Genomic DNA, 25,325 nt, shown 5'->3' with positions numbered 1-25,325 from the left:
AGTCTAATATCCTGATTTATTATTAGAATTATCAATGTTGGAAACAGTTGTGCTGCTTAATATTTTTTTGAAACCTGTGATACTTTTTCTAGGATTCTCTGATAAATAAAGCTTTAAAAAGAACAGTATTTATTTAAAATAGAAAACTTTTGTAACAATAAACACCTCGTTCAAAGTTCAGGGTCAGTAATTTTTTTCTTTCTTTCTCTCTTTGAAAGAAATTAATACTTTTATTCAGCAAGGATGTGTTACTTTGATAAAAAGTAAATAAATGCTGTTCTTTTTAAGTTTTAATTCATCACAGAATCCTGAACAAAGTATCACAGGTTCCAAAAAAAAATTAAGCAGCAATGTTTCCAACACGGATAATAAATCAGGATATTAGAATGATTTCTGAAGGATCGTTGCTGAAAATTCAGCTGTGCATCACAGAAATAAATTATATTTTAAAGTATATTCAGATTAAAAAAATGCTATTTTGAATTGCAAAAATATTTCATAATATTACTTCATTCTGTATTTTTGATCAAATAAATGTAACTTTGATGAGCATTAGAGACATTTTCATACCTGCACATTATCAGCGGATGAGAGCGATGCTGCTGCTCCACCGTCCTCAGACTCCTGTCACAGAACAGGAAATGACATCAGACACACGTACATCAGCTCACACACACACACACACACACATATAACACACATATAACACACAGCAGAATGAGGAGAGGATGCTGGGAGATTCAGCTCTGCTGCAGAGAGGAGCTCTGATTGGCTGTGGCCAGGTTAGTCATCTAATTTCTTTCTTCAAGACTTATAAGTCATAACTTTAAGTCGGTTACATAAAAGGGGTAAACTGGTTTAATTAGCTCTTGACTAACTGCTAGACTAGTTCTTTCTCAGTGCTGAGACACAGCTCCTCTCTGCAGCAACACACGACACACAAACACTGAACAAACGAATCACTGAATGAACGAATCACTGAACGAACGAATCACTGAACAAACGAATCACTGAATCAAAGGTTTCAGAGGCGATTCACGCAGCCCCAAACAAACACAGACTCCAGTGCTGCGTGCATTGTGTGGGACAGAGTGAAGCATCTAAACACAGACAGACACAGGCGGGGCAGGGCAGGGGCGGGGCATATGGAAAGGGCGTGGCTTGTGGGCAGGGGCGGGTCACTCAGTCCTACCTCACTGGACACTGGATTCCACTGAGGCATAAACTTCCCTGCTTTAACACGTGATAACTGAGGGCGAAAGCTGTTATTGTGAAAGCGCTCCGTCTCCTCGCCGTCAATCTCACACACCTCTGAGACACGTCCTTCACTCTCTCTCTGCTCTTCCTCATGTTTATCCTCCTCCTCACAGGAAACACTTCTGACAGCCTCTTCTTCTGTGTTCATGGGCTGATTGTCCTGTCTGTGTGTTTCAGCCTGTTCTTCTCTTTCAATCATCTCCTCTTCAATGTTTCCATCATCTTTGCTCTCCGTCTGATCTCCTTCAGTTCTCTCCTCCGTCTGGTTCTTCTCTTTCTCCTCAGGACTGTTGAATCTCTCGATCTGTTCCTCAATCTCACTCTCTGTGTTGTCTTTCTCTTTATCTCCAATCTGTTCATCAATCTCACTTTCTTTATCTCTGATCTGTTCATTCTGTTCTTCCACGTTCTCTTCATCTTTACTCTCGGCCTGATCTTTCTCTTCATCAGTTCTCTCCTCCTTTTCTTCAGGACTGTTGAATCTCTCGATCTGTTCATCGACCTCCTGACTTTCTCTGTTGTCATTCTCTTCATCTCTGATCTGTTCATTCTGTTCTTCCCGATTTTCTTCATCTTTACTTTCAGTCTGATCTCCTTCAGTTCTCTCCTCCGTCTGGTTCTTCTCTTTCTCTTCAGCACTGTTGAATCTCTCAATCTGTTCATCAGTCTCCTCATTGTTCTCCGTCTCTTCATCTACGATCTTTTCTTCCGTCTTTTCTTCATCTTTACTCTCAGCCTGATTTTTCTCTTTTTCGGTCTTCTCCTCAGGACTGTTGAATCTCTCAATCTCCTCATCGTTCTCTGTATCTTCATCTGCGATCTGTCTGTTCTCCGCTTCATCTGACTGTTTCACCTCCTGCGCTCTTTCGCTCATCTGCTGGTCTTCCTCACAGCCGCTGGACGCCGCAGCATCGGGGGTGAGAGGTGGCGAAGCGGCGCTGCTGTCGGCCGCTGCTGTGGAACGGAGGTGACGTCCACATAACGAGTCCTTACAGTGGAGGGATGGAGTTAGAGACAAACAGACACACAAAGACAGAGAGACAGACAGACAGATGCGCTGTGAGGTGACATGCAAATCCCTCAAACCTCACACAAACAGGCGTATTATTAACACAGACAAACGGAGAAATTGCAGAGAGGAGTAGAAGAGAGAAAGACAGACAGAAGGACAGACAGGTACCTCTGAAGGAGCTTCTGGACTGTGATCCCTGGACAGGGCCAAATCCTGTAGTTCAGGTTCTGTTCTTTCTTCAGGAGGAACCGTCACACTGACCTCACTGTCCTGAAACACACACACACACACACACACACACACACAAACACACAAACACACAAACACACAAACACACAAACACACACACACACACAAACACACAAACACACACACACACACACACACACACACACACACACACACACACACACACACACACACACACACACACACACACACACACACACGATGAAGCCTTCTGCTGAAATCACTGCACATTTGATTTTTAGAGGAATGGAATATCTTCAGTGGTGATGGTCCAGAGTGAGCTGAAGTGTCTCCAGACATTGAAATAGCTCAAATAGAAGAGAGTTTCCATCTGACATTCATTTGTGTGATTTTAGAGCTACATCATTGAACTCAATGCAATTAGTGCTCCTATCTTACATCATTCTGCATCTCCACTGAATGATTTCTGAAAGTTCAGGTATTAGTGAAGGAAACCAAAAACTATTGAAAACAGCACCACTGCCTGAGATCAGTCCGAACTCCTGATTGATGTGTGTATTCATGTGCTCTTCTCCAGCTGGATGGGATGTATTTCAGGCTTTCTACAGGATTTTTAAGCTTAAATTTAAGACTTTTTAAGACCTGCACAAATAAGGTTAATACCATATGAGCGGGGTAGAGACATCTCTATAGTAACATAGTTCAGAAACAAATATTTTCGCAAAAAGAAAAAGCTTCATAAAACGATACATTTCAGACTTTAAACCACTTTTAAGAAAATGGAGTCAAAAGTATTAATTATTATATTCATTTAAACAACTAGATGAAAAAACTTTGTCAAGACAAACTTTGAAGTTGGCTTGAGAAAGCTAGACCAGAAAGTTAAAGAAGTTTAAAAAGATTTCCAAGTTTTAAAAGTTGTAAGTTTGAGGGTTTTCAGTCTGAAATTTAGACTGTTTGAAGTTTAAAGTAGTTTTAAAAGCTTAATGTTTGATAGATAGATAGCTAGATAGAATAGAATAGTGTTGGCTCATTTGAACATTCCGTCAATGTAAGTTTTAATCGTCATTTTTAGGAAAACCATTAAGTCAGATCAGTTAGAAAAGATATAGCAACTAGAGTCAGATCAATCTGAAGATGTGGGCTGAGTTTGGAGTTCATAAAGGTAAAGCTCAAGGAGGAGAATAATAATAATAACTGTAAGTTTACATAGCATTTCAGTAAGTTGGCTTTCATTGTGCTGGTATTTCAAGGACTATCGTGGACAGCTGACTCCTGAATTCTTTGATTTCTTCATATTCTGTGTGGTCAGTTCACAGCAGTGATAGGGATTCATCTTTTCCAAGTTTTTGGGCGTTTTTTCCTTACTACCAAAAGTCATCTTTGAAATGCAGAGGAAACACAGAAGCTGCATCTGAAGTGGCATTTAGATGTATTTACACGGTTTAATGCAGCTCAGAGTGACATGGAATGCTTTAACCTGCAGTTATAAAAACATAAATAATATTTTGAACACCTGACTGATGTGTGTGTTCATGAGCTTTTCTCCAGCAGGATGTGATGTGTTTGGTGCTCACCTCGTACTGCAGTCCGGCTCCCAGAGCGTCCAGATCCAGATGGAGGTTCTGCAGGAGTCCAGTTGAATCCTGGGGCCTCTAAACACACAAACACACACACTTAGGCCCCGTTTACACTGCAGGTCTTGATGCCCAATTCTGATTTGATGCCTATATCCGATTCATGCGTTTACACTCACCATACCATCTTAAACATCGCGCATGCCTTGTTATCGTTTACCTCCTTCACACGTGATCAGTGCGGATCAAACGAGTCACAATTAACACATTTTTTAAAATATGATGCGTGATTTGTCGGACTTCTCTTATGAGAAAGATTAAAGTATTCCTCCAGCTCTTTTCTTATTAATAATGACTATATTAATAATCACAATACAGCTATGTATTTATTTTATATTTGCCATTTTAAATGAGAACAGATACAAAAACAGTATAACAAGTAGCCTAGAAAGAAAGAAAGCATTACCTTTATGATTTTACAAAAACATTCATGTGCGAAAAACAAATACGTATGAAAAAAAACATACGTTTTTCCCAAACAGTTCCCCAAAGCGTTCACTTAAGACAGAACAGATTATGTTTGCGTGAATTCTGAAATACTGTAATTCTGTGTGTATGCGTTATGCGCACACTTTGGATGACAGTCAGCGCGAGAAGCGAGCAAAGGTAATCCTCTCAGTAATTGTACAAACAAAGAAACTTTTAAATGTCTAATCACTATCTGGAGCATTTGGGATCGCTAGATGGGGCTTATTAAACTCATTTTTGTAAAAAACCTCAACCGACATTTTTCACTTTTTTTTACGATTTTGCCTAAAAATATCCTGTGTGTATTTACACTCATTTTGCCAGTAAGGGTAACATAAGATGTCATTAAACCGCAGAGAAGTAACAAATTGTAGCAATTTTAATGACGCACAGAACGCAATGCCTCCGAAGATCCGATCTGCCCGTTTACGCGACAGTCGCATCGGCACATATATGATTTATATCCGATTTATTTCCACATATGAATGAGGCCTGAAACCAATCTCGAAATATCCGAATGCATGCGTTTTTTACCCGTTTACACTGTCATAGAACAGATCCGATCTGTGTCACATATGAGCAAAAAATTGGAATTGGGTCGCATTTAACTGACAGTGTAAACGGGGCCTTAGATCTGAACTCATGTATTCACTTTCAGACGTGTGTGAGTGGTAGGACTGCTCGATTTTGGCAAAAATCAGAATCAGGATTATTTTGGTCAATATTGTAATCACAATTAACTTAACACCAAAACTTTACATAGTGATTAATTTAAAGATAGAAATACAACAGAAAAAAAAAATGTTTTTTTTTTTAATAAATACTGAATAAAGTAGTCTAACAATACTACAAAAATTAAATGTAATTATTTGAATGTAAAATAAAACAGCATCTTAACTAATAGTTAAACCTGCTTTGTTTCATATTAAAACTATAAAAGTCCTTCATTCAAGAGCAGTGAGTGATTTTACTCTGTGTATTTTTACATTTTATTAACATTGAGCACAAAGACGACAGAAGGAATATTTGTTGCCGCTTTAAGAGCCAGACGAATCCAATCTACTGTTACACACATATTTTCATTCTCTACTGTTTATGATCATTTAAGACAGAACTGACAGGGTTTACATGAATAATCACCAAGCGCCTCCTTTAGAAATATTTCTGTGTGTATTTGAGCGTTTAGGCGCACCTTGAGCTAAAAGATATCTTTCCATGTCCGTGTTCTGCTCCGTCTCTGAGCGCAAACACAGAACAGCGCAAGTTCTCTTAAAAACACTACACCAAAGAAACATTAATAAATCAATCACGTCCCGTTTATGAAAGTCACGTTACATGATTTTGCTGATGTGAAATCAGGCTTTTATGGAGGAGCGAAGGCGCACCACTGGAAAGAAGACGGAATGGGGCGCAATAATCATCTCCATTACTGCATTTTCATGATCGTTTGAAGCTGAAATCGAAAGTGAAACTGAATTTCGATTAAATGCACAGCCCTAGTGAGTGTGTTTGAGACTCACCTCTTCCTCTGAGATCTCCTCATCTTCCTCAGCGCTCCTCTCCTCCTGAACGCTCCTGACCGCAGCAGAGCTCGACGCTCCAGCCTGACGCACACCAGACACAATCAGAACCCAACACACAGAGAACATTCAGAAGATAGAACTCAAACACACTCCTGCTGTTTTACCCCCAGAGACGTCCTGAGCGGCTGGAGTCCAGAAGAGACGCCTAGAGAAGCTCTGAGAGGAGCGACGGGAGCCTCAGACAGACCACGCAGAGGAGCCAGAGGAGCCAACACCTGCACACACACAGATCACCACAGCTCACACACTTCAGGAGCAATGACTGACACAAATTAAAAACTTCTATTCATCAAAGAAGCACTAGACTGATCAAAACACATTTATAATGTTACAAAAACTAGATAAAACTAGATAAAAAAAGTTTGTCAAGACAAACTGCAAAGTCAGCTTTAGAAAGCCTGACCGGAGAGTTTGAAAAAGATTTTTAGTCTGAAATAGATTGAAGTAGTTTTAAAGCTTAAATGTGGAATGTATTGAAGGCAATACAATGTCAGATAGACAGACAGATAGATAGATGTTGTTTACGTGATTAACATCTTACTAGCATGATTAGCAAGATACTAGTGTGTTGCTAATATGATTAACAAGTTACTAGCATGTTGTTAATATGTAGCTAGCCTGATTAACGTGTTAGCATGACTAACATGTCACTAGCATGTTGTTAACCTGTTTCAAGATGATTAACATGATTCTAGCATGCTGTTAGCATAATTAACATGTAGATAGCATGTTGCTAATATGTTTCTCACATTATTAGCATGTTACTAGCATGGTTTTAACATGATCATCATGTTATGCTAGCTTGTTTTAACATGATTAGCATATTACTAACATGTTATTAGCATGTTTACTATTATTAGCATGTTATTACATGTTGTTAGCATGATTGGCATGTTGTTAGCATGTTGTTAGCATGATTGGCATGTTGTTAGCATGTTGTTAGCATAATTAGCATGTTGCTAACATGTTGTTAGCATGATTGGCATGTTGTTAGCATGTTGTTAACCTGTGTTTAAGATGATTAGCACACTGCTATTATGTTGCTAACATGGTTAACATGTTGCTAACATGTTGTTAGCATGATTATCATGCTGTTGATATGTTTCTAGCATGTGTTTAACATGAATAACGTTGCTAACATGTTTTTAAAATTAGCATATTGCCAGCATGCTGTTAACATGAATAACAGGTCATTAACATGTTTCTAGCATGATTAACATTTTGCTAGCATGTTGTTAGCACGATTATCATGTTGTTAACATGCTTCTAACATGTGTCTAGCATGATTAACATGTCGTTAGTTTTTAAGATAATTCACATGCTGCTAGCATGTTGTTAACATAACATTTAGTTAACATGTTTCTTGCATGAATAACATGTTACTAGCATGTTTTAAACATGATCAGTATGTCATTAGCATGTTGCTAGCTAGTTTTTAACATGATTAGCATATTGATAGCCTATTGTTAGCATGTTTTATCCATAGACTCCATCTTGGAATCGCGTCATCGCGCGTCACTCCTGGATCATCGAAAATGGGCAAAGAGGCGGGACGTGGGTGGAGCTGGTTGCTGAAACCACACCCACCTAGCGCACCAGTGGTGACATCAGCGGCAATCCCCCTGTCACTCAAGTGGCCACGCCCTTAATTATGCTGAACTAAAGGCTTAATGTAACTTAAACGGATGAGCTATAAAACAGTTGACATGAAGGGCGAAACTAGCTATACAGACTAAAACCACTTTTTGAACCAGGCTGTAAACATGTTTTGTTCCGCTGTAAAGTTGGGCATTTTAACATGGGGCCTCTATGGGACTGACTCTCTCTAGCGGACAGTCCATGAACTGCAGTTTAAGCCACTTCTGTGTTGGTTTCAATAGAGAGAGCGGGAGGTTGCTGCTTGGTTTTAACACATTGACATCATTGATTATGTTGCTAAGTTAAATTAGTACACTGATAGCATGTCTAAAGCTAGTTGCGGGGGATGAGGTTAAGGTTAGTAATGATGCTGGAAATTCAGCGGCGCATCACAGAAATAAATGACATTTGAACAGATATTCATATTGAAAACAGTTGTTTTAAATTGTAATAATATTTTACTATTTTTTGCTGTATTTTTGATCAAATAAAGAGATGTCTGAAGACTGCTGTACGTTCTCACCCCTGGAGCTCTGACTCCCTCTGGCTCTTTCTTCTTGTCCTTCTTCTTGTCTTTCTTCTCCTTCTTCTTCTTCTTGTCCTTGTCTTTCTTCAGGGCGGTGCCGGCGGCCGGAGCGGTTCTGGCGTGTTGGTTGCGTTGGCGCTCCAGCTCCACCAGGTGGCGGTAGTGTTCATCACACGGATGATCCCAGGTGGACTGACCCGACGAGAAGTTGAAGTAGTACACCTCACCGGTGACGTCCTGACTGAACACACACACAATCACAGGCAGTTCCTGTCTCCATGTGAACACGTGTGTGTGTGTGTGTGTGTGTGTGTGTGTGTGTGTGTGTGTGTGATGTAAGCGTGTGTTACCATGGTTTCCACTCGGCCGGCAGCGGCGCCACCATCCCCTCTCTGGCCAACCACAGCAGCTCAGGCTCACGCTCCGGATCAATGCCGATCTCAACGGCATACTCATGGATCTCTGACACACACACACACACACACACACACACACACACACACACACAAATGGACCGTAAGCACACGTGTTCTCAATAGACCAGCATCTACAATTTTAAAACTAACTTCATCCAGTGTTTAGACTTTTTAACTAGAAATGTATGCAAATTAGCTCATATTTATTTAAATAATGCCTCATTTGCATATTTAATCCAAACATTTTATTAAAAACGTACAAAAAATGACTGCAATAATCAATGTAATCACTCAATTGGGTAAGTCGATAACCATTTGTTAATTTTTTTACCCTATTTACCTGCAGTGTCTCGACTTTTAAGTTTAAGTTTTATAAGTTTTAGTACCTAAATGAAACTAAATTTAAAACATAAAAATATTTTTTCACAGCAATAAATAAATAAAATCTCAGTTTTTCTAATAACTCTGAACTGCAAGATATAAATTCAAATTTCTAAGATCAAAAAAAGTCTAAATTTTAAGATCAAAAGTTATAATTGCCTTTATTTTTACCGTGGCAGAAAAAGCTTCCATATTTGTGCGTTAAAAATAATGTAAAAAAATAAAGTTAACTTTTATTTAATATTTTCTGATATAATGGATATGTTTTTTATGGTTTTAAATTTTAGCTACCTATAATACCTCCATCCAGACTGATGAGAAATTATTCTTAATTATCATGAAAATATCTTCATGTCAGTTTCAGAATAACTGTGATGTTTTTTATTGTGACATTATTTTCATGATAATTAAGCACAAATTCTCAGTTGCAGGAAATCAGAAAGTTGTTCTGGTGTGTAATAATAATAACCTTGTTCTGAGGGGATGTAGTTTTCATCATAGTCTTCCTCCAGCACCACCTGATCTCCGATGCGCAGCCCCGTGGTCGTCATGGTGACGACGGCTTGACAGGAGCGCGCACTGCAGCGGTCACGGGCCTTCAATTAATTTCACTTCATATTAAAACTTTACAAACACACCACATTCTGCAAACAACATCTACTTAAAAATATTACCTACAAATGTTATTAAACATTAAAATCGACACCGAACTGTTTTTGACAAACATTACCTCAGAAAAACGGTCGAATCGCTGCTCTTTGTTAATATTAAATATGTAAACGCAAACATTGACAGGACTTTAGTTATGATCCATATTTAATAAAAATACAAGCCTGGACGAGTAAATTAAGCGACTGGATATAAGAATATAAAGCTAATCACCAGTAAAGCCTGAGTGAAAGTTGAGCAGCGAGTGTCTGGATTGTTGAATATGAAATACAAACATTCGTATTAATAATAATTATTGATGATTTAACGCGATTAGTTTAACGTTAATCCTCACCTGCTCTCTGATCCCACGCCTTCAGTTCTGTCGTGTTTTTAAAAGCATCGTGTGATTGTACAGCTCTGCTGCTTGAGGTCTGAGACGTTGAGGATTTCAGAGGATTTTCTGAATTTAAAACAGAAAGTTTAAAAACCGAAGCGCCGCGTCTCCATCACAGCAACCAGACAGGAACATGGCGGCCGCGGCAGCCGCGCTTCACAATAAAAGTCCCTCAACAGCGTCAACGCATGCGCTATTACAGCTACAATAAATATACAAACAAAACATGTAAGCCATTTTTATTTTAATACATTTTTAAATAAGGAAGGTATCCGAAAACGCCTAAGTAAGTAGCTAAGTAGTATGCTGTCAAACAATTGATCGCGATTAATCGCATCCAAAATAAAAGTTGTGTGTATATTGTGTATATTTAGTATGTATATATCGATGAATAAGTTGTTTATATATTAAATATATTTATATATAATATAAATTATTTGAATATGAATATATACATGTAAATACACTACCAGTCAAAAGTTTTTGAACACAAAGATTTTTAATGTTTTAGTGCACCAAGTCTGCATTTATTTAATCCAAAATACAGCAAAATCAGTAATATTGTGAAATATTTTTACAATTTTAAAGAACTGTTTTCTATTGGAATATATATTTTAAAATGTAATTTATTTCTGTGATCAAAGCTGAATTTTCAGCATCATTATTGCAGTCTTCAGATTGCAGATTGTTCAGAAATCATTCTAATATACTGATTTCCTGCTGAAAAAAAAAAAACATTTATTATTATTATTATTATGTTGAAAACATTTGAGGAATAGAAGGTTCAGAAGAACAGCATTTATATGAAATAGAAATCTTTTGTGACATTATAAACGTCTTTATCATCTCTTGATCAATATAAATCATCTATGCTAAAAATAAATAAGTAAATAAATAAAGTTACACTCCAAACTTTTAAATGGTTTAGTGTATAATGTTCCAAAAGCTTTTTATTTCAGATAAATGCTGAACTTCGGATCTATATATTCATCAAAGACTCCTGAAAAAATTACTAAACTGTTTGAAATATTGATAATAATAATAATAAAAATAAATGTTTGTTGCACAGCAAATCAGAATATTAGAATGATTTCTGAAGGATCATGTGACGCTGAAGACTGCAGTAATGATGCTGAAAAGTCAGCTTTGATCACAGGAATCAATTACATTTTAAAATATATTCAAATACAAAACTGTTATTTTAAACTATAATAATATTTCACTATTTACTAGAAAACAGTTATCTTAAATAGGTCAAATATTTCACAATATTACTGTTTTTGCTGTATTTTTAATGCAAATAAATGCAGCCTTGTTGAGTGACTTCTTTAAAAAAAACTTTGGTGGTGTGCATGTTTTTAAAATGTATACTGTATGTGTGTGTATTTCTATATACACATACTAAATATACACAGTACACACTCATATATTATATATACAATAATGTTTATTTTGGATGTGATTAATTATAAAAGAGCTCCTTTTTATAGCTTTGCTCAAAATTTCAGGTAAAGAGAAACAGCAAAAACAACACCAGAGAGTCAGAAAAGATACAACATCGTTTATTAATATGTGCTTTTGTTACACCGTACACACCAACAAAAGTATTCACACTTGGCTTTAATAGATCAGAAACACATGTGAAAAAATGTTAAGCATATTAGGCAAGCCTTAAATAGAAAATAAATAAATATCAGTGTAAAAAAAACACAAAAAAAACACACAAGGCAAGCTGCTTTAAGAACAGAAGTTTGTGACATTCATGATGGTCCTCCGGAATCACGGTAAACATAAAACAAAACCACCTCACTGTGTTTCACATCAATCCAGACTTGACCAGCAAGGCGACACGTCTACATACAAAACATCCCTACAGAAACAGCAGGTTGACCTCAGAAATATACGCTTGTTTAACCGGAGAGATCTCAATAACACTGCAGCAGTTGTTTTCCTCCTCTCCAAACACCTCAAGTTTGGCCCCTTTGTACTTTCTGGAACGGTTTCAGAGTTTTACAAGCATTTCTAACAGACATCTCAATGGTTTTCAATAGGGTTTCAGTAGCTGAGAATGTCTGGTTTCTAAATAAAATAAACCACTAAAACATGCCTTGATTGGAATTACAATGCGATGCAGTGAATGAACATTAAAACAAAAGCGATGGAGTGGAATGAAGGAATGAGTGTTTGTCCGGATGGAAACCCAGCCCTCAGCGTTCAGACTCAGAGAATCCGGAATCCTGTTATTCCCAAATCAAATCACACATGAGAATGGCTCTCGTGTTTCGCTAAACGACAGACGATGAGTCCATGAGAGTGAGATCAGAGGAGAAGAAGAAGCAGTCTATTCGACTCGATCTGCTGCGGTGATCTGTTCTTGAGGGAGGATGATGTCTGTGTTTGGTGTGTGCTGTGATGAAATGAGCAAACATGCGTGATGAGCGTCAGTCAGGAGTATATGGGGCTCTGTATTAGTCTCCATTAGAGCAGCATTCTCCAGTGTAATGTACTCCAGTGCTGTGGCTGAATGTGTCTGGAATGAGTGACTAATGTTACGAACCAGAAATCAAGATCTCTGACATCATCTAACGTGAGGAACTGCTATAGTGCTATAGTTTCACTCAGAACAGAAGAACGAACGATAACTACAGCAATCACTATTACCATTGTGTTACAACTATAACTGTAATCACATGAGGGAACGTTGACAGCCAATCAGAACTTGAGAATTTAAAGCGACAACATGTGCTTAGGATAAAACTGTGTTGATGTTAATATAGTTATCGCTTTTGTCGTTATAGTCATCATTGTACTTAATGCAACTTTCATTGTTATAGTCAACGGCTAGTCAATGATCGTAACAGTCAATGGCATACTCACTGATACAGTCACCATCATATTGTTATAGTCACTTTTATAGTTAACATATAAGTCAACATAACGCTCAACGTTACATTGTCATAGTCAGTCTTACAGTCAATGTTACATTGTTGGAAAACGTTACAGTCAATGTTATATTGTTATATCCAACGTTACAGTCAACTAGGGCTGTTTAACAATTATTCACCATTAATCGCATCCAAAATAAAAGTTTTTGTTTACATAATATGTGACCCTGGAGCACAAAACCAGTCTTAAGTAGCACAGGTGTATTTGTACCAGTAGCCAAAAATACAGTCTATGGGTTAAAATTTTCGATTTTTCTTTTATGCCAAAAATCATTAGGATATTAAGATCATGTTCCATGAAGATATTTAGTAAATTTCCTACCATAAATATATCAAAACTTAATTTTTGATTAGTAATATGCATTGCTTAGAACGTCATTTGGACAAATTTAAAGGCGACTTTCTCAATATTTAGATTTTTTGCACCCTCAGATTATACATTTTTAAATAGTTGTATCTCGACCAAATACTGTCCAGTTGTCCCAAACCATACATCAACAAAAAGCTTATTTATCAGCTTTTATGTGACACATACATCTCAATTTTTAAAAAAAAAAAAACGGACCCTTATGACTGGTTTTGTGGTCCAGGGTCACATATATGTGTTTCCTGTGTTTATTTATTATGTATATATAAATACACACACATGCATGTATATATTTAAGAAAAGATCTGTTGTTTATCTATTAAAAATATATATTCTATGTAAATATTTTTAAAATATATACTGTATGTGTGTGTATTTATATATGCATAATAAATATACACAGTGTATATATATATATTACATAAACAAAAACTTTTATTTTGGATGCGATGAATCGCGATTAACCGTTTAACAGGACTACAGTCGATGTTGCATTGTTATAGTAGTCAATGTTTTATTTATGTTACAAATAATGTAACATTGTTATAGCTAATGTTACATTTAATGTTATATCATCATAATCTCAACATTACAATCAATGTTTTATTTTTACAGTCAGTGTTGCAGTTAACGTTTTATTGTTTTATGGTCAACATTATTTGATTGCTATATCAGCAGCAACGGCTATATTCATGGAAAAATCAACAGTTTTATGACAATGACAATATACAATAATTTAACAATTTTATCTTAAAAATGTATATAAAAATATACTTAAAATACCAATAATGGCAATAGTAACGATTATAGTGACCTAGAATTTTTCAATTTTAAGTGAGATAAATATTCTAAACTTATGCCAGGAGAAACTTTAAAAATGTCCATTAATATATCTTTTAAATAAAAAAAATTGTTGTCTAATATTATTTAAAAATGGACATTCAATGGTCAACATTAGGTCAATGTCATATTGTTATAATCAATGTTACAGACAGCGTTAGAGTCTACGAGGGCTGCTCGATTATGGCAAAAACCATAATCACGATTATTTTGCTCAATAAAAAAAAGATACAAATTTGGAAAATTTAATGTAATTAATTGAATGTAAAATAAAACAGCATAGTCTTCACTGTGAGAATTAAACATGCTTTGTTTCTTATAAAAACGTCCCTCCATCAAGAGCACCGAGTGATTTTGTCTTTGTCTTTTGTTGTTTGATTAACGTTAAGAACTTCCTAAATCCAGTTTAAATGCAGCTTTGAAGGAACAATCCCAGCTGAGGAAGAAGGGTTTTATCTAGCAAAACGAATGGTTATTTTCTAAAAACATTTACCATTTATATACTTTTTAATCTCAAACACTCATCTTACCGTGTTTTCCGGTTCAAGACAGTTAGGGTATGTGGAAAACTCCCATCTCATTTTCTCCTCCAACTTCAAAATCATCCTACATCACTGCAGAAGAACTGACCCAGTGTTTACAAAGTGAACGTCCAAAGAAGATCAAACAAAAAAAAGGTAAAACAGCGATATAGGACGATTTTGAAGGTAGAGGAGAAAATGAGATGGGAGTTTATCAATATACCCTAACTGTCTTGAACGGGAATACACAGAGATCGGGCAGAGCTAGACGAGACCAGCATTTGAGGTTAAAAAGTATATACATTTTTTTTTTTTTTTTTTTTTTTAGAAAATAACTATTGTTTTGCTAGTTAAGACTCTTCTTCCTCGGCTGGGATCATTTAGAGTCCTTTGAAGCTGCATTTTGGAAGGTCAAACTCGCGGGCACCATAGAAGTCCACTATATGGAGAGAAATCCTGAAATGTTTTCCTCTTTACGACTGAAGAAAGAAAGACATGAACATCTTGGATGACAAGGGGGTGATTATCTGTACATTTTTGTTCTGAGAGTGAACTACTCCATTAATAAATCAATCAAGTCACGTAATATGATTTGACTGATTTGCATGTGAAATTGTGCTTTTATAGAACCGTGCGGAATCAAGAGCAATAATCGTTTATGATTGTATTTTCATAATAGTTTAAAGCCGAAATCGAAGCTGAATTTCGATTAATGGCTCAGCCCTAGAGTCTACATCACTGTGACGGTTATAGCGATTGCTATAGTTATCGTTCTAGTTGTGAACGGGCCGGAACTCTCAAATGGAAACAAACATGAGAAATATTCTAAACTAACGAAGGCTTGCTGATTCAGTGCTAATTACTCCAGTGAACCCTGTGACGAGCTGCCAACATCGTGACGATGAGCTAACAGCATTTAGACCTCATAACGAGTATCATCAGAAAGGCACTCACAGCTTCACAGCACTTCCGGAGGCGTTGGCGTCACTCCCACCAGGTGTCCAGTCTGCGGATGCGCACGCGCTGCTTGTAGTGGTACTCCTTCAGGTGCTCCTTGAGGGCGTTGGGCAGCGGCAGCGCGTTGATGCCGTCGTACGAGGTTCGGCTGCTGATGACGGCGCGGCAGATGCGCTGCAGGCTGAAGGGCTGCGATCGGTGGATGGGGTTGGACAGCAGCGGCTCGAAGAACATGCACGAGTTGGGATCCTTGTAGTGCTCCAGCAGGCCGGTGACGGTGGGCGCGTGGAACACGCTGGGGTCGTGCACGTCGAAGCTGAAGTTGTGGTTCCACTGTTCGATCCTCGCGTGCAGCGAGCGGCCGTACCGCCGGAAGCTGACGGAGAAGAGGTAGTCTTCCTGCGCCGAGTCGCGCAGCAGAAACGTGCCTTCGGGTTTGCCTTCCAACAGCGTCTCCGCTTGGTATCGATCCATCACGCCCCAATAGCACGGCAGGTTCGTGATCCGAAGGAGATCCGGAACCAGACAGTGGATGTAGTCGATCTGAGTGTGAATGCGATGGTGCTCTTGCGATTTGGGGCTGTCCGGATGAACCAGAGCGGAGCCGGATAAGGAACGAGCGGATGGAGACGCGGCGCCCAAATCAAACTCAGAGGACGTTGTTGACGCAGCGACTTCGTCTAGAGTGTCCAAGCAGCTCTGCAGGAGCAGCTGGTGCAAAGTGGCGCGCTCGTCTCCGGCTAACTCGTTCATCCCGTGAGCGAGCTTGGGTCCGAGTTTGTACAGAGGGTTGATTTGTGCGGTCACTTCGAAGGTGTGGATCTGAGCGTTGGGCGGCGGTTCGACTCCCTGCTCGATGCTGATCCGTCGTCTCTCTCGTAAGCGGTCCTCCTCGTCCTCCACGGGCGCAGAGGTGCAAACCGACGCAGCGGATGCGGAATCCAGTACGGGTGCTTGAGAAATAGGAGCCGTGTGCTGTTTAATGAGGTACCACTTCTGCGCCAGATCCGAGCCGGCGGGGAACGGACAGCTGTCCAGCATGAGCTCGCTGAGGTGGATCTTACGTCTGGAGGACGTGGACGCTGTTGACGGCGAGTGAGACAGGCCTTGGCTGTGGGTCTTGATGGGGAAACACTGGCCTACTGCGTCCTGGATCTTCTGGCGGAGCGTCCTGCTGCTTCCGGAGGTCTTGCTCTCAGTGTCGCTGGCATCAGCGGCCGGTGAACCGAGTTTGGCGGAGACTTTTTCAGACGACCCTAGGACTTGGCGTCTCCTGTGCTCTGTGAGCGGAGAGGATGAGCCGGCGTCGCCGGACTCCTGTAGGCCGTTCAGGAGATCTCCGTACTCGAAGCCGTCGCTCACGGGCCGCTCGGAGGTCAGGTCGTGTGACGGGTGGCTTTTTTTCTTACCTCTCCCGCCTTTTCTCCTTCCTCCGTCTCGTCTTTCCTCGGAACGGCTCTGCCGCACTTTGGGACGTGCGCCGCGTTCCCTTTCTTTCCCACGATCCCCTGTGTCCTCAGGCAGAGACATGAAGGCGGATGGGAGTCTTCAAACAAGTGTTCAAACTGACATCAGACGAGGGTCATTTCACATTCGCTGAACATGGCAAAGCATTCAATGCGGAAATGATCACGTCCAGATCATGCTTTCGATCTGTGGAGACAATAGGAAAGAGTGATAATGAATCAGACACATGCTGACCGTACTTCTGTTATGATCATATTCATTCTGCTGCTGTATTGTTCTTAAAGGAGAGGTTCAATTCCACAACTAATGTTTACAGATAATTAGGGATGCACCGAAATCAAAAGTTAAACACTGGGCATTTCGCTTTTTTTTTTTTTTTTTTTTTTCACCATTGCATAAATTAAATAGCCAAAATGTGCTTTTTACAGTTTTGTCTTGTTTTTCAAAAAAAAAAAAAATTACAAAACACCCATTTTAAAATATTTTATATTTAAAAACACTGAACATTTGTAACATTCTAGTAAACATTATAGCCTACCAACAAAGCACAATTTAACTTAAAATTAATAATATTCTTTGGTCATTTTTAAGAGCCCCTTCTTGAATCAGGCATGTGTTTTTAATGAACAAATAAATGCAGCCTTGCTGAGCAAAGGAGAATGTTAGAATAAATGTATTAATAAAGCTGTTGGAATTATTTTTGTCTTACTTTTTTATTTTATTTTATTTTACAGAACAACAGTAAAATGACAATACTAACATTTATGAATGAAACCCGCAAGAAGGCCGAACACTGAAAGAGCTTTTTTTGTTCATGTCTTTCATTCTTTTCTTTTTTTGAGGAAAACATTCCAGGATTTCTCTCCATATAGTGGACTCCTATGGTGCCCATGAGTTTGAACTTCCAAAATGTAGTTTAAATGCAGCTTCAAAGGACTCTAAACCTTTACAAAAAAGCTAAACAGCAATGTAGGATGATTTTAAAGTTAAGGGAGAAAATTAGATGGGAGTTTTCGACTTACCCTAACTGTCTCGAACCGGAAAAATGTTTGAGGTATATAAATATAATTTTTTTTAAATAACCAATGGTTTTGCTAGATAAGACCCTTATTCCTCGGCTGGGGTCATTTAGAGATCTCTGAAGCTGCATTTAAACTGCATTTTGGAAGTTCAAACTCATGGGCATCATAGAAGTCCACTATATGGAGAACATTCCTGAAATATTTTCCTCAAAAAAAAAAGCAATTTCTTTACGACTGAAGAAAGACAGTCATGAGCATCTTGGATGACAAGGGGGTGAGTACATTATCTGTACATTTTTGTTCTGGAAGTGAACTACTCCTTTAAACAGATGATGAGTAATGGCAATGCAGTGTGAGGTTCATTAGAAAACATTTGAAACAACATTTTTTTAATTCTTGAGTAATGAATATGCGTGTAACTATTGTGAGGTCATATTAATTAAGAGATGACAGAGAACATTTATATACTTCCTCTCACACTGAACTGGATTATTGTGAACTTTAAAACATCAACTAGCTACTAATTACCTCCTGTGATCAACAGTTTTGTTACTGTTCATTAAAATCATTACAAATATATATATATATATACTGTTGTTCAAAAGTTTGGGATCTGTAAGATTTTGAATGCTTTTAATGAAGTTCCTTATGTTTATCAAGACATATAAAAAATACAGAAAAAAAGGTAATATTGTGAAATATTATTATGATATCAAATAATGTTTTCCTATTTTAATATACATTAAAATCTAATTTATTTCTGTGATCAAAGCTGCATTTTCAGCATCATTACTCCAGTCTTCAGTGTCACATGATCCTTCTGAAATCATTCTAATATACTGATTTATTATCAGTTTTTGGTAACCTGTGATAATTTTTTCAAGATTCTTTGATGAATAAAAAGTTAAAAAGAACAGCATTTATTTAAAATAGAAATCTACTGTTCAAAATCTTGGGGTAAAACCATTTCTATTCATTATTTTTTTGAAAGAAATGAATACTTTAATTCACCAAGAATGTGTTAAATTGATAAAAACTGATAGAAGAGACTTATATTGTTTGAATAATATATATTTAAATAAAGAAAAAGAATGCAGAAAAAACTATCACAAGTTCTAAATAAAAACATTTGGCAGCACAACTGTTTTCAACATTGATAATTCTAATAATAAATCAGCATATTAGAATGATTTCTGACACTTTAGACTGCTAAAAATTCAACTTTGAAACCACAAAAATAAATTACATTTTAAAATATATTCAAATAGAAAACAGTTATTTTAAATAGTAAAAATATTTCTGAATTTTACTGTTTTTGCTGTACTCTGGATCAAATAAATGCAGGTTTGGTGAGCAAAAAATACTTTTTCACAGTTTGAAAACTTTTGACAGGTAGTGTAATTCCAAAACAACACTTGATGATCAAACACTCATAATACTTTAATACAATATTTATTATTATTGTTATCAATGTTGTTGGCTCATATAAAAAATCACTTTGATTATCCTCTATTTCTAAATCACTTTGTATATAAGCGCCTGCTAAAAAATAAATAAGCTTTAACAAATAGCTTCTTAAAAAACCTTTCCAGAAAACTATTTTAAAGCTCAGAAACACATAAATATATCAGTGTGACAGTCACAGATGAGTTAGAAAACACGTTATAAGCACAATAAAGCTGATACTGTCCTGAATAACACAGTACTATGCTGTTCAAAGTACTATATTATCATTATGGTACATGTCTAAACTGTGGGTAGTGTCTAAAATACAGAAAATGATGAATACAAGTCAAAAACACGAACCTCATCCCGAATAAAGGCGTCGTGAACGCGCCCCTCCGCTTCTGACGACACCGCGTCTCTCCTGAGCTGAGAATAGGCCTTTAATTAATGATCTGAGATGGACTAAATCACTTTAATAAGTGAACTTTAATCAATAAAGTCTCTTTAACTCGAGCTAACTCACACAGCAGCCCTGCGCTACCCTAGCGGTGACTTCACTTCCTGTTCACGGCGGACACACTTCCGACATCCGACGGGATTTTCCGGAATTACAGCAGAGGATTATTTTTTAGAACGATTATGTCTAAAGATATAGTTTAATTGTTATTGATCTGCTGGTGTTAAATAAGAAACATCTTATTTTTCTCATTTTTCATTTTTTTTCTCTACTGAGGTTGATATAAATACGCTATTATTAAGTGTATCAGTTTTAAATTACTTTACAAATGTTATTATTGCATATTCACATGTTAAAAGAATTTTTCTTCAACTGCTTTGACTGTATGCGCGTTCATGAGGACTTTTATTTTGAAGTTCGAAGTTCGCATGCCCGGAAGTGGCTCTTTAGCGTGATCAGATTAACTAGCCTTTAAACTATTCCTCCAGCATTTCGCAGTTAATGTGTTTATTTCATTAGTCCATCACTTCAACACTCAATCGCTCGTTGCAGGTAAAGTCGGGAGCGCGCACAGGCTCGTTCACTGATTCCAGACTGGTTTCTGATTGACAGTCTGATGTTGTTGTTGTTTTGTGAGGATCTCAGGATGTTGTGGTCTGTGATGCTCAGTGATGATGATGATGATGAAGATGGTGTTTTGTTGTGTAGGTGTCAGGATGGTGTGTGAGCTGCTGCTGTCCTCGGTTTGGTTCCTGTTTGTGATTTTCTGGCTGGAGACCATCAGTGTTTGGCTGTTCCTGTGTCTGTACTATCAGGACCGGGTGTTCTATCACTGGGGTTCAGGGTGAGTCCAGCAATCCTCTGAAAGTATTCATACCCCTTCATTTTTTCACGTTTTGTTGCAGCCTTATGTTAAACTGCTGTAAATTACTTTTTTCCACATCAATTTATATCTCATACTCCATAATCGCAAAGCAAAAAATAGGTTTTTAACATTTGTGCAAATTTATTAGAAATTAAAAACTGAAAAGATCCCGTTGCATAAGTATTCATACCCTTTTCTGGGAGACTTGAAATTCTAGATGTTCCTACACTTGGAGTGGAGTTAAACTGTGGCAAATTCATTTGAATGAGTCTGATTTAGAAAGACACACACCTCTCAGAAAAGGTCTAACAGCTGAAAATGCAGATCAGAGCAAAAACCAAGATAACTGCCTGTAGAGCTCAGTGACAGACTTGCGTTAAGGCCATGATCTAGAGAAGAGTTCAGAAACAAATCTGCTGCATTGAAGGTTGACAGAAGCATTCTCCATAATGGAAGACGATTGGAACAACTAGGACTCTAGAAAATGTCCAAGCTGACAGAGATGGAGAGGTGAAAAGGTGAGGCAAAGAATGGCAGATAATTGCCAAATGCAGATGTGCAAAGATGCTCACATCAGACCCAAAAACACTTGAGGCTGTAAAGCTGCTTCAACTATGGACTGAGTTAAGGGGATGAATACTTATGCAATCTACTTATTTCAGTGTTTTATTTTGAATACATTTGTAACATTTGCAAATCTGGTTTTTGCTTTGTCCTTATTATGGTGTATGGAGTGTAAACTGATGTGGGGAAAAACTCATTTAAAGCAGTTTAACATAATGCTGCAACAAAACAAAATGTGAAAAAAATTACTTTTGCAAGGCACTGTACATGTCCCACAAAACCAGTCAATTTGCAAAGTGAACAAAACTGAATAAATGAGCTTTGCATTGATGTATGGTTTGTTAGGACAGGACAACATTTGGCTGAGATACAACTATTTGAAAATCTAGAATCTGAGGGTGCAGAAAAGTCAAAATATTGAGAAAATCACCTTTCTGTGTCAAATCAAGCAAATTTCAAAAACTTCCCCGGCTTGAATTTTTGATTTTGCCAATATTTTTTCTGAGTAAAGATAGACATGTATAGTGATGAAAGCCAAAATATTAAATGTGATGGATGAATATTTCCTGAATAATCCAGTGTTTTCTAGAGGGAGGTCAAAATGCAATTTTCAGCTGAGATTCAGAGTCAAGTTATAGGAGGATAAAAATGACTTTAGAAAGATGGCAGCATCATAATGATATTTTTACACAGAGATTGGTCGCTCTATTAGTGAAATCTGTTGGCTTTAGCAATCTGTGTTGCATTATGTGCCAATGGTGACCATTCAAACATGAAGAAACAGCACTTTTCAAGTTTTTTCTCTAAAGTTTGTATGCCTGTAACTCAAGAAGTATTAAAGATATCTTAATGCCCTTTTAGATACTGGGTCTTAATAAACTTTCCTTTTGACTTCTGTATTTTTAATGCCCTTTGAGACTTGGTTCCAGAGATACTGGAGTTTCAATATGGCTCTGGGAGTAAATTGTTCAAATGTAGACATTTTCAGTGGTCAAAAACCAAACGTGGGTCAGTTTGAAAAAATATGATACTTATTTTCTTTTAAAAAGGAATGTCTGAAGAACAAATGATGTTGAAGCTAGAGATGTATCTTGTTTCTTTCTGTCAAGACAACTGCATTGAACATACTAGTCTGAGTGCCATAAATATTATTTTTATTATATAGTTTGCATGCCTGTAACTCAAGAATTATTAAAGATATCTTAATGCCCTTTTAGATATTGGGTCTTAACAAACTTTCCTTTTGGCATTTTCATTTTTAAGGCCCTACCTGGTTTGATTCCAGAGATATTGGAATTTCAATATGGCTCCAGGAGTAAATGATTAAAATGTAGACATTTTCAGTGGTCAAAAAACAAATGTGGGTCAGTTTGAAAAAATATGATTCTTCAGCCTCATTGAGATCCTCATATCTCAGGGACTGAATGATGTAGGGCCTTGAAAATTAAGATTCCAAAAGAAAAATTTAAGGACAACTAGAATCTAAAATCATATTGTGATATATTTAACACTTCGTAAGGTATAGGCACGCAAACTTTGGAAAAATAATATTTATGGCACTCAGACTGGTATGTTCTATGCAGTGTCATGACCGAAAGAAATGCGATACATCTCTAGTTTCAACATTATTTGTTCTTCAGACATTCCTTTTTAAAAGAAAAAGACCCACATTTGGTTTTTGACCACTGAAAATGTCTACATTTGAACTATTTACTCCCAGAGTCATATTGGAATTCCAGTATCTCTGGAACCGAATCTCATAGGGCATTAAAAATAAAGATGCCAAAAGAAAAGTTTGTTAAGTACCAATATCTAAAAGGGCATTAAGATATCTTTAATACTTCTTGAGTTACAGACATGAACATTTTGAAGAAAAACTTGAAATGTGCTGTTTTCTTATGTTTGAATGGTCACCATTGGCACATAATGCAACACAGATTGCTAAAGCCAACAGGTTTCACTAATAGAGCTACCAATCTCTGTGTAAAAATAACATTATGACGCTGCCATCTTTCTAAAGTCATTTTTACCCTCCTATAACTTGACTCTGAATCTCAGCTGAAAATTGGCATTTTGACCTCCCTCTAGAAAACACTGGATTATTCAGGAAATATTCATCCATCACATTTAATATTTTGGCTTTCATCACTATACATGTCTATCTTTCTATAGAATAAATATTAGCAAAATCAAAAATCTGAGGCGGTTGAGTTGACACAAAACAACCCCTTCAAAGTTGTCCAAATGAAGTTCTTAGCAATGCATATTATCTATTTACGGTAGGAAATGTACTAAATATCTTCATGGAACATGATCTTAATATCCTAATGATTTTTGGCATAAAACAAAAATAGATAAAATGTATTTTTGTCTATAGCTACAAATATACTCATGCTACTTAAGACAGGTTTTGTGCTGCAGTGTGACTCTGTTAGTAACGCTTGTTGTTTTGTGTGCAGTGAGTTTGCAGATGATCCAGATCAGTTCCTCTATGTGTTGAGCAGGTGAGCTCTAGGTTTGGAAATGCTGATTTGTGTCAGTGTGCTCTCGTTAAACGCTAAGTGTTTCTCTCCTGCCGCAGAATCGATCTGTCTGCGCACATGCAGACCTGAGGAAGTGATGTGGTCACGCGAGCGCCAGGTCACACGAAGGGACGCGGGGAGGGTCAGAGGTCAGCGGTGATGTCAGCGGGTCCTCGTGGCGTCAGACAGTCTGCGACGGACGGTTTCTACAGACGGTGTATAATCAGCAGAAACACATTAGACATGAGCAGTGTTTGCCGTTTACTAGAAGGGAAGGTGGAATGTTTTAGATTTGTTCACACGATCAGAGCCGAAATGTCTTTAAAACTGTTACCTTTGTCAACACCACTGACTCAGTTTAACCAGTTGGAATTTCATTTTATAAAACACTAAACACTATCTCCAGATGGACTTTTATCTAATTATTGTTTTTCTATTTTTGTACCAGTTTGTCTTTTTTACCTAATAATAATAATAATAATAAAGCCGTTTTAAACAGCTTCTCTGAGGTTTCTTTTGTCCACTGAACAAAAAAATAAAAAAATAAAAATAAAATCTCTCTATTGTTGTGAACTTTTTCTTCGAGACCAGGAGACGTTTGGATATCTTGAAGCAGAAGTTTCTAATCTTTTATAAATTTGAACTGATTCTAAAATGTGTAATCCTTCACTAGCCACTGTCTGCTTTTACAGAAATAAAAATTACTCTTTATATGTGACATATTTGTAGCAATAGACAAAAATACAGTCTATGGGTTAAAATCACACATTTTTCTTTTATGCCAAAAATCATTAGGATATTAAGATCATGTTCCATGAAGATATTTAGTAAATGTCCTACCATAAATATATCAAAACTTAATTTTTGATTAGTAATATGCATTGCTAAGAACTTCATTTGGACAACTTTAAAGGCGATTTTCTCAATATTTTGATCTTTCAAATAGTTGTATCTCAGCCAAATATTGTCCTATCCTAACAAACCATACATCAATGGAAATCTTATTTATTCAGATTATATTAAAAAAAAAATCCTTATGACTGATTTTGTGGTCCAGGGTCACATGTTGGTTTGTAATATTTACAATTTCTTCTCTACTGTATGAAATAACACATTTAAACTGAACTGAAACCAAATAAAATACATTAAAAGTCACTTAGAAACAAACATCGCAGCGAA

The 25,325-nt window shown here is 37.2% G+C and overlaps 2 protein-coding genes and 1 long non-coding RNA gene across 6 annotated transcripts in view; 1 reads left to right on the top strand and 2 right to left on the bottom strand.

Moving 5' to 3' along the window:
- LOC141285042 (uncharacterized) overlaps positions 1-10,307 on the bottom strand; it is a 28,444-nt gene extending 18,137 nt beyond the window's left edge. For 3 of the 4 annotated variants that reach the window (XM_073818078.1, XM_073818080.1, XM_073818081.1), the window contains exons 1-10: positions 10,132-10,307; positions 9,598-9,724; positions 8,682-8,793; positions 8,329-8,572; positions 6,272-6,382; positions 6,105-6,188; positions 4,057-4,134; positions 2,438-2,539; positions 1,193-2,245; positions 571-624 (exon numbers count right to left, since the gene is read on the bottom strand). In XM_073818078.1, the coding sequence (XP_073674179.1) occupies positions 571-624; positions 1,193-2,245; positions 2,438-2,539; positions 4,057-4,134; positions 6,105-6,188; positions 6,272-6,382; positions 8,329-8,572; positions 8,682-8,793; positions 9,598-9,679 (1,920 nt within the window). In that variant the 5' untranslated portion in view covers positions 9,680-9,724; positions 10,132-10,307. The remainder of the gene's footprint in view (positions 1-570; positions 625-1,192; positions 2,246-2,437; positions 2,540-4,056; positions 4,135-6,104; positions 6,189-6,271; positions 6,383-8,328; positions 8,573-8,681; positions 8,794-9,597; positions 9,725-10,131) is intronic. The other variant, XM_073818079.1, reaches the window with a different exon arrangement.
- A 3,589-nt stretch (positions 10,308-13,896) lies between these two features.
- socs9 (suppressor of cytokine signaling 9) lies at positions 13,897-20,267 on the bottom strand. Its single transcript, XM_073817951.1, has 2 exons — positions 20,099-20,267; positions 13,897-17,456 (listed from the first exon to the last, which is right to left on the bottom strand). Exon 2 carries the CDS (start codon positions 17,331-17,333, stop codon positions 15,831-15,833), a length of 1,503 nt encoding a protein of 500 aa, XP_073674052.1. The 5' UTR covers positions 17,334-17,456; positions 20,099-20,267; the 3' UTR covers positions 13,897-15,830.
- Positions 20,268-20,591: 324 nt separating this feature from the next.
- Positions 20,592-24,645, top strand: LOC141285356 (uncharacterized). The gene is made up of 4 exons (XR_012338590.1): positions 20,592-20,747; positions 20,904-21,039; positions 24,084-24,128; positions 24,206-24,645. It is a non-coding gene; the product is annotated as an uncharacterized lncRNA (long non-coding RNA).
- Positions 24,646-25,325: the final 680 nt, after the last annotated feature.

The sequence above is a fragment of the Garra rufa genome, chromosome 14, assembly GCF_049309525.1.
Source record: "Garra rufa chromosome 14, GarRuf1.0, whole genome shotgun sequence".
Lineage (NCBI taxonomy): Eukaryota > Metazoa > Chordata > Actinopteri > Cypriniformes > Cyprinidae > Garra > Garra rufa.
The sequence above is the reverse complement of the archived record's forward strand: the minus strand, read 5'-3'. Positions and strand labels throughout refer to the sequence as shown.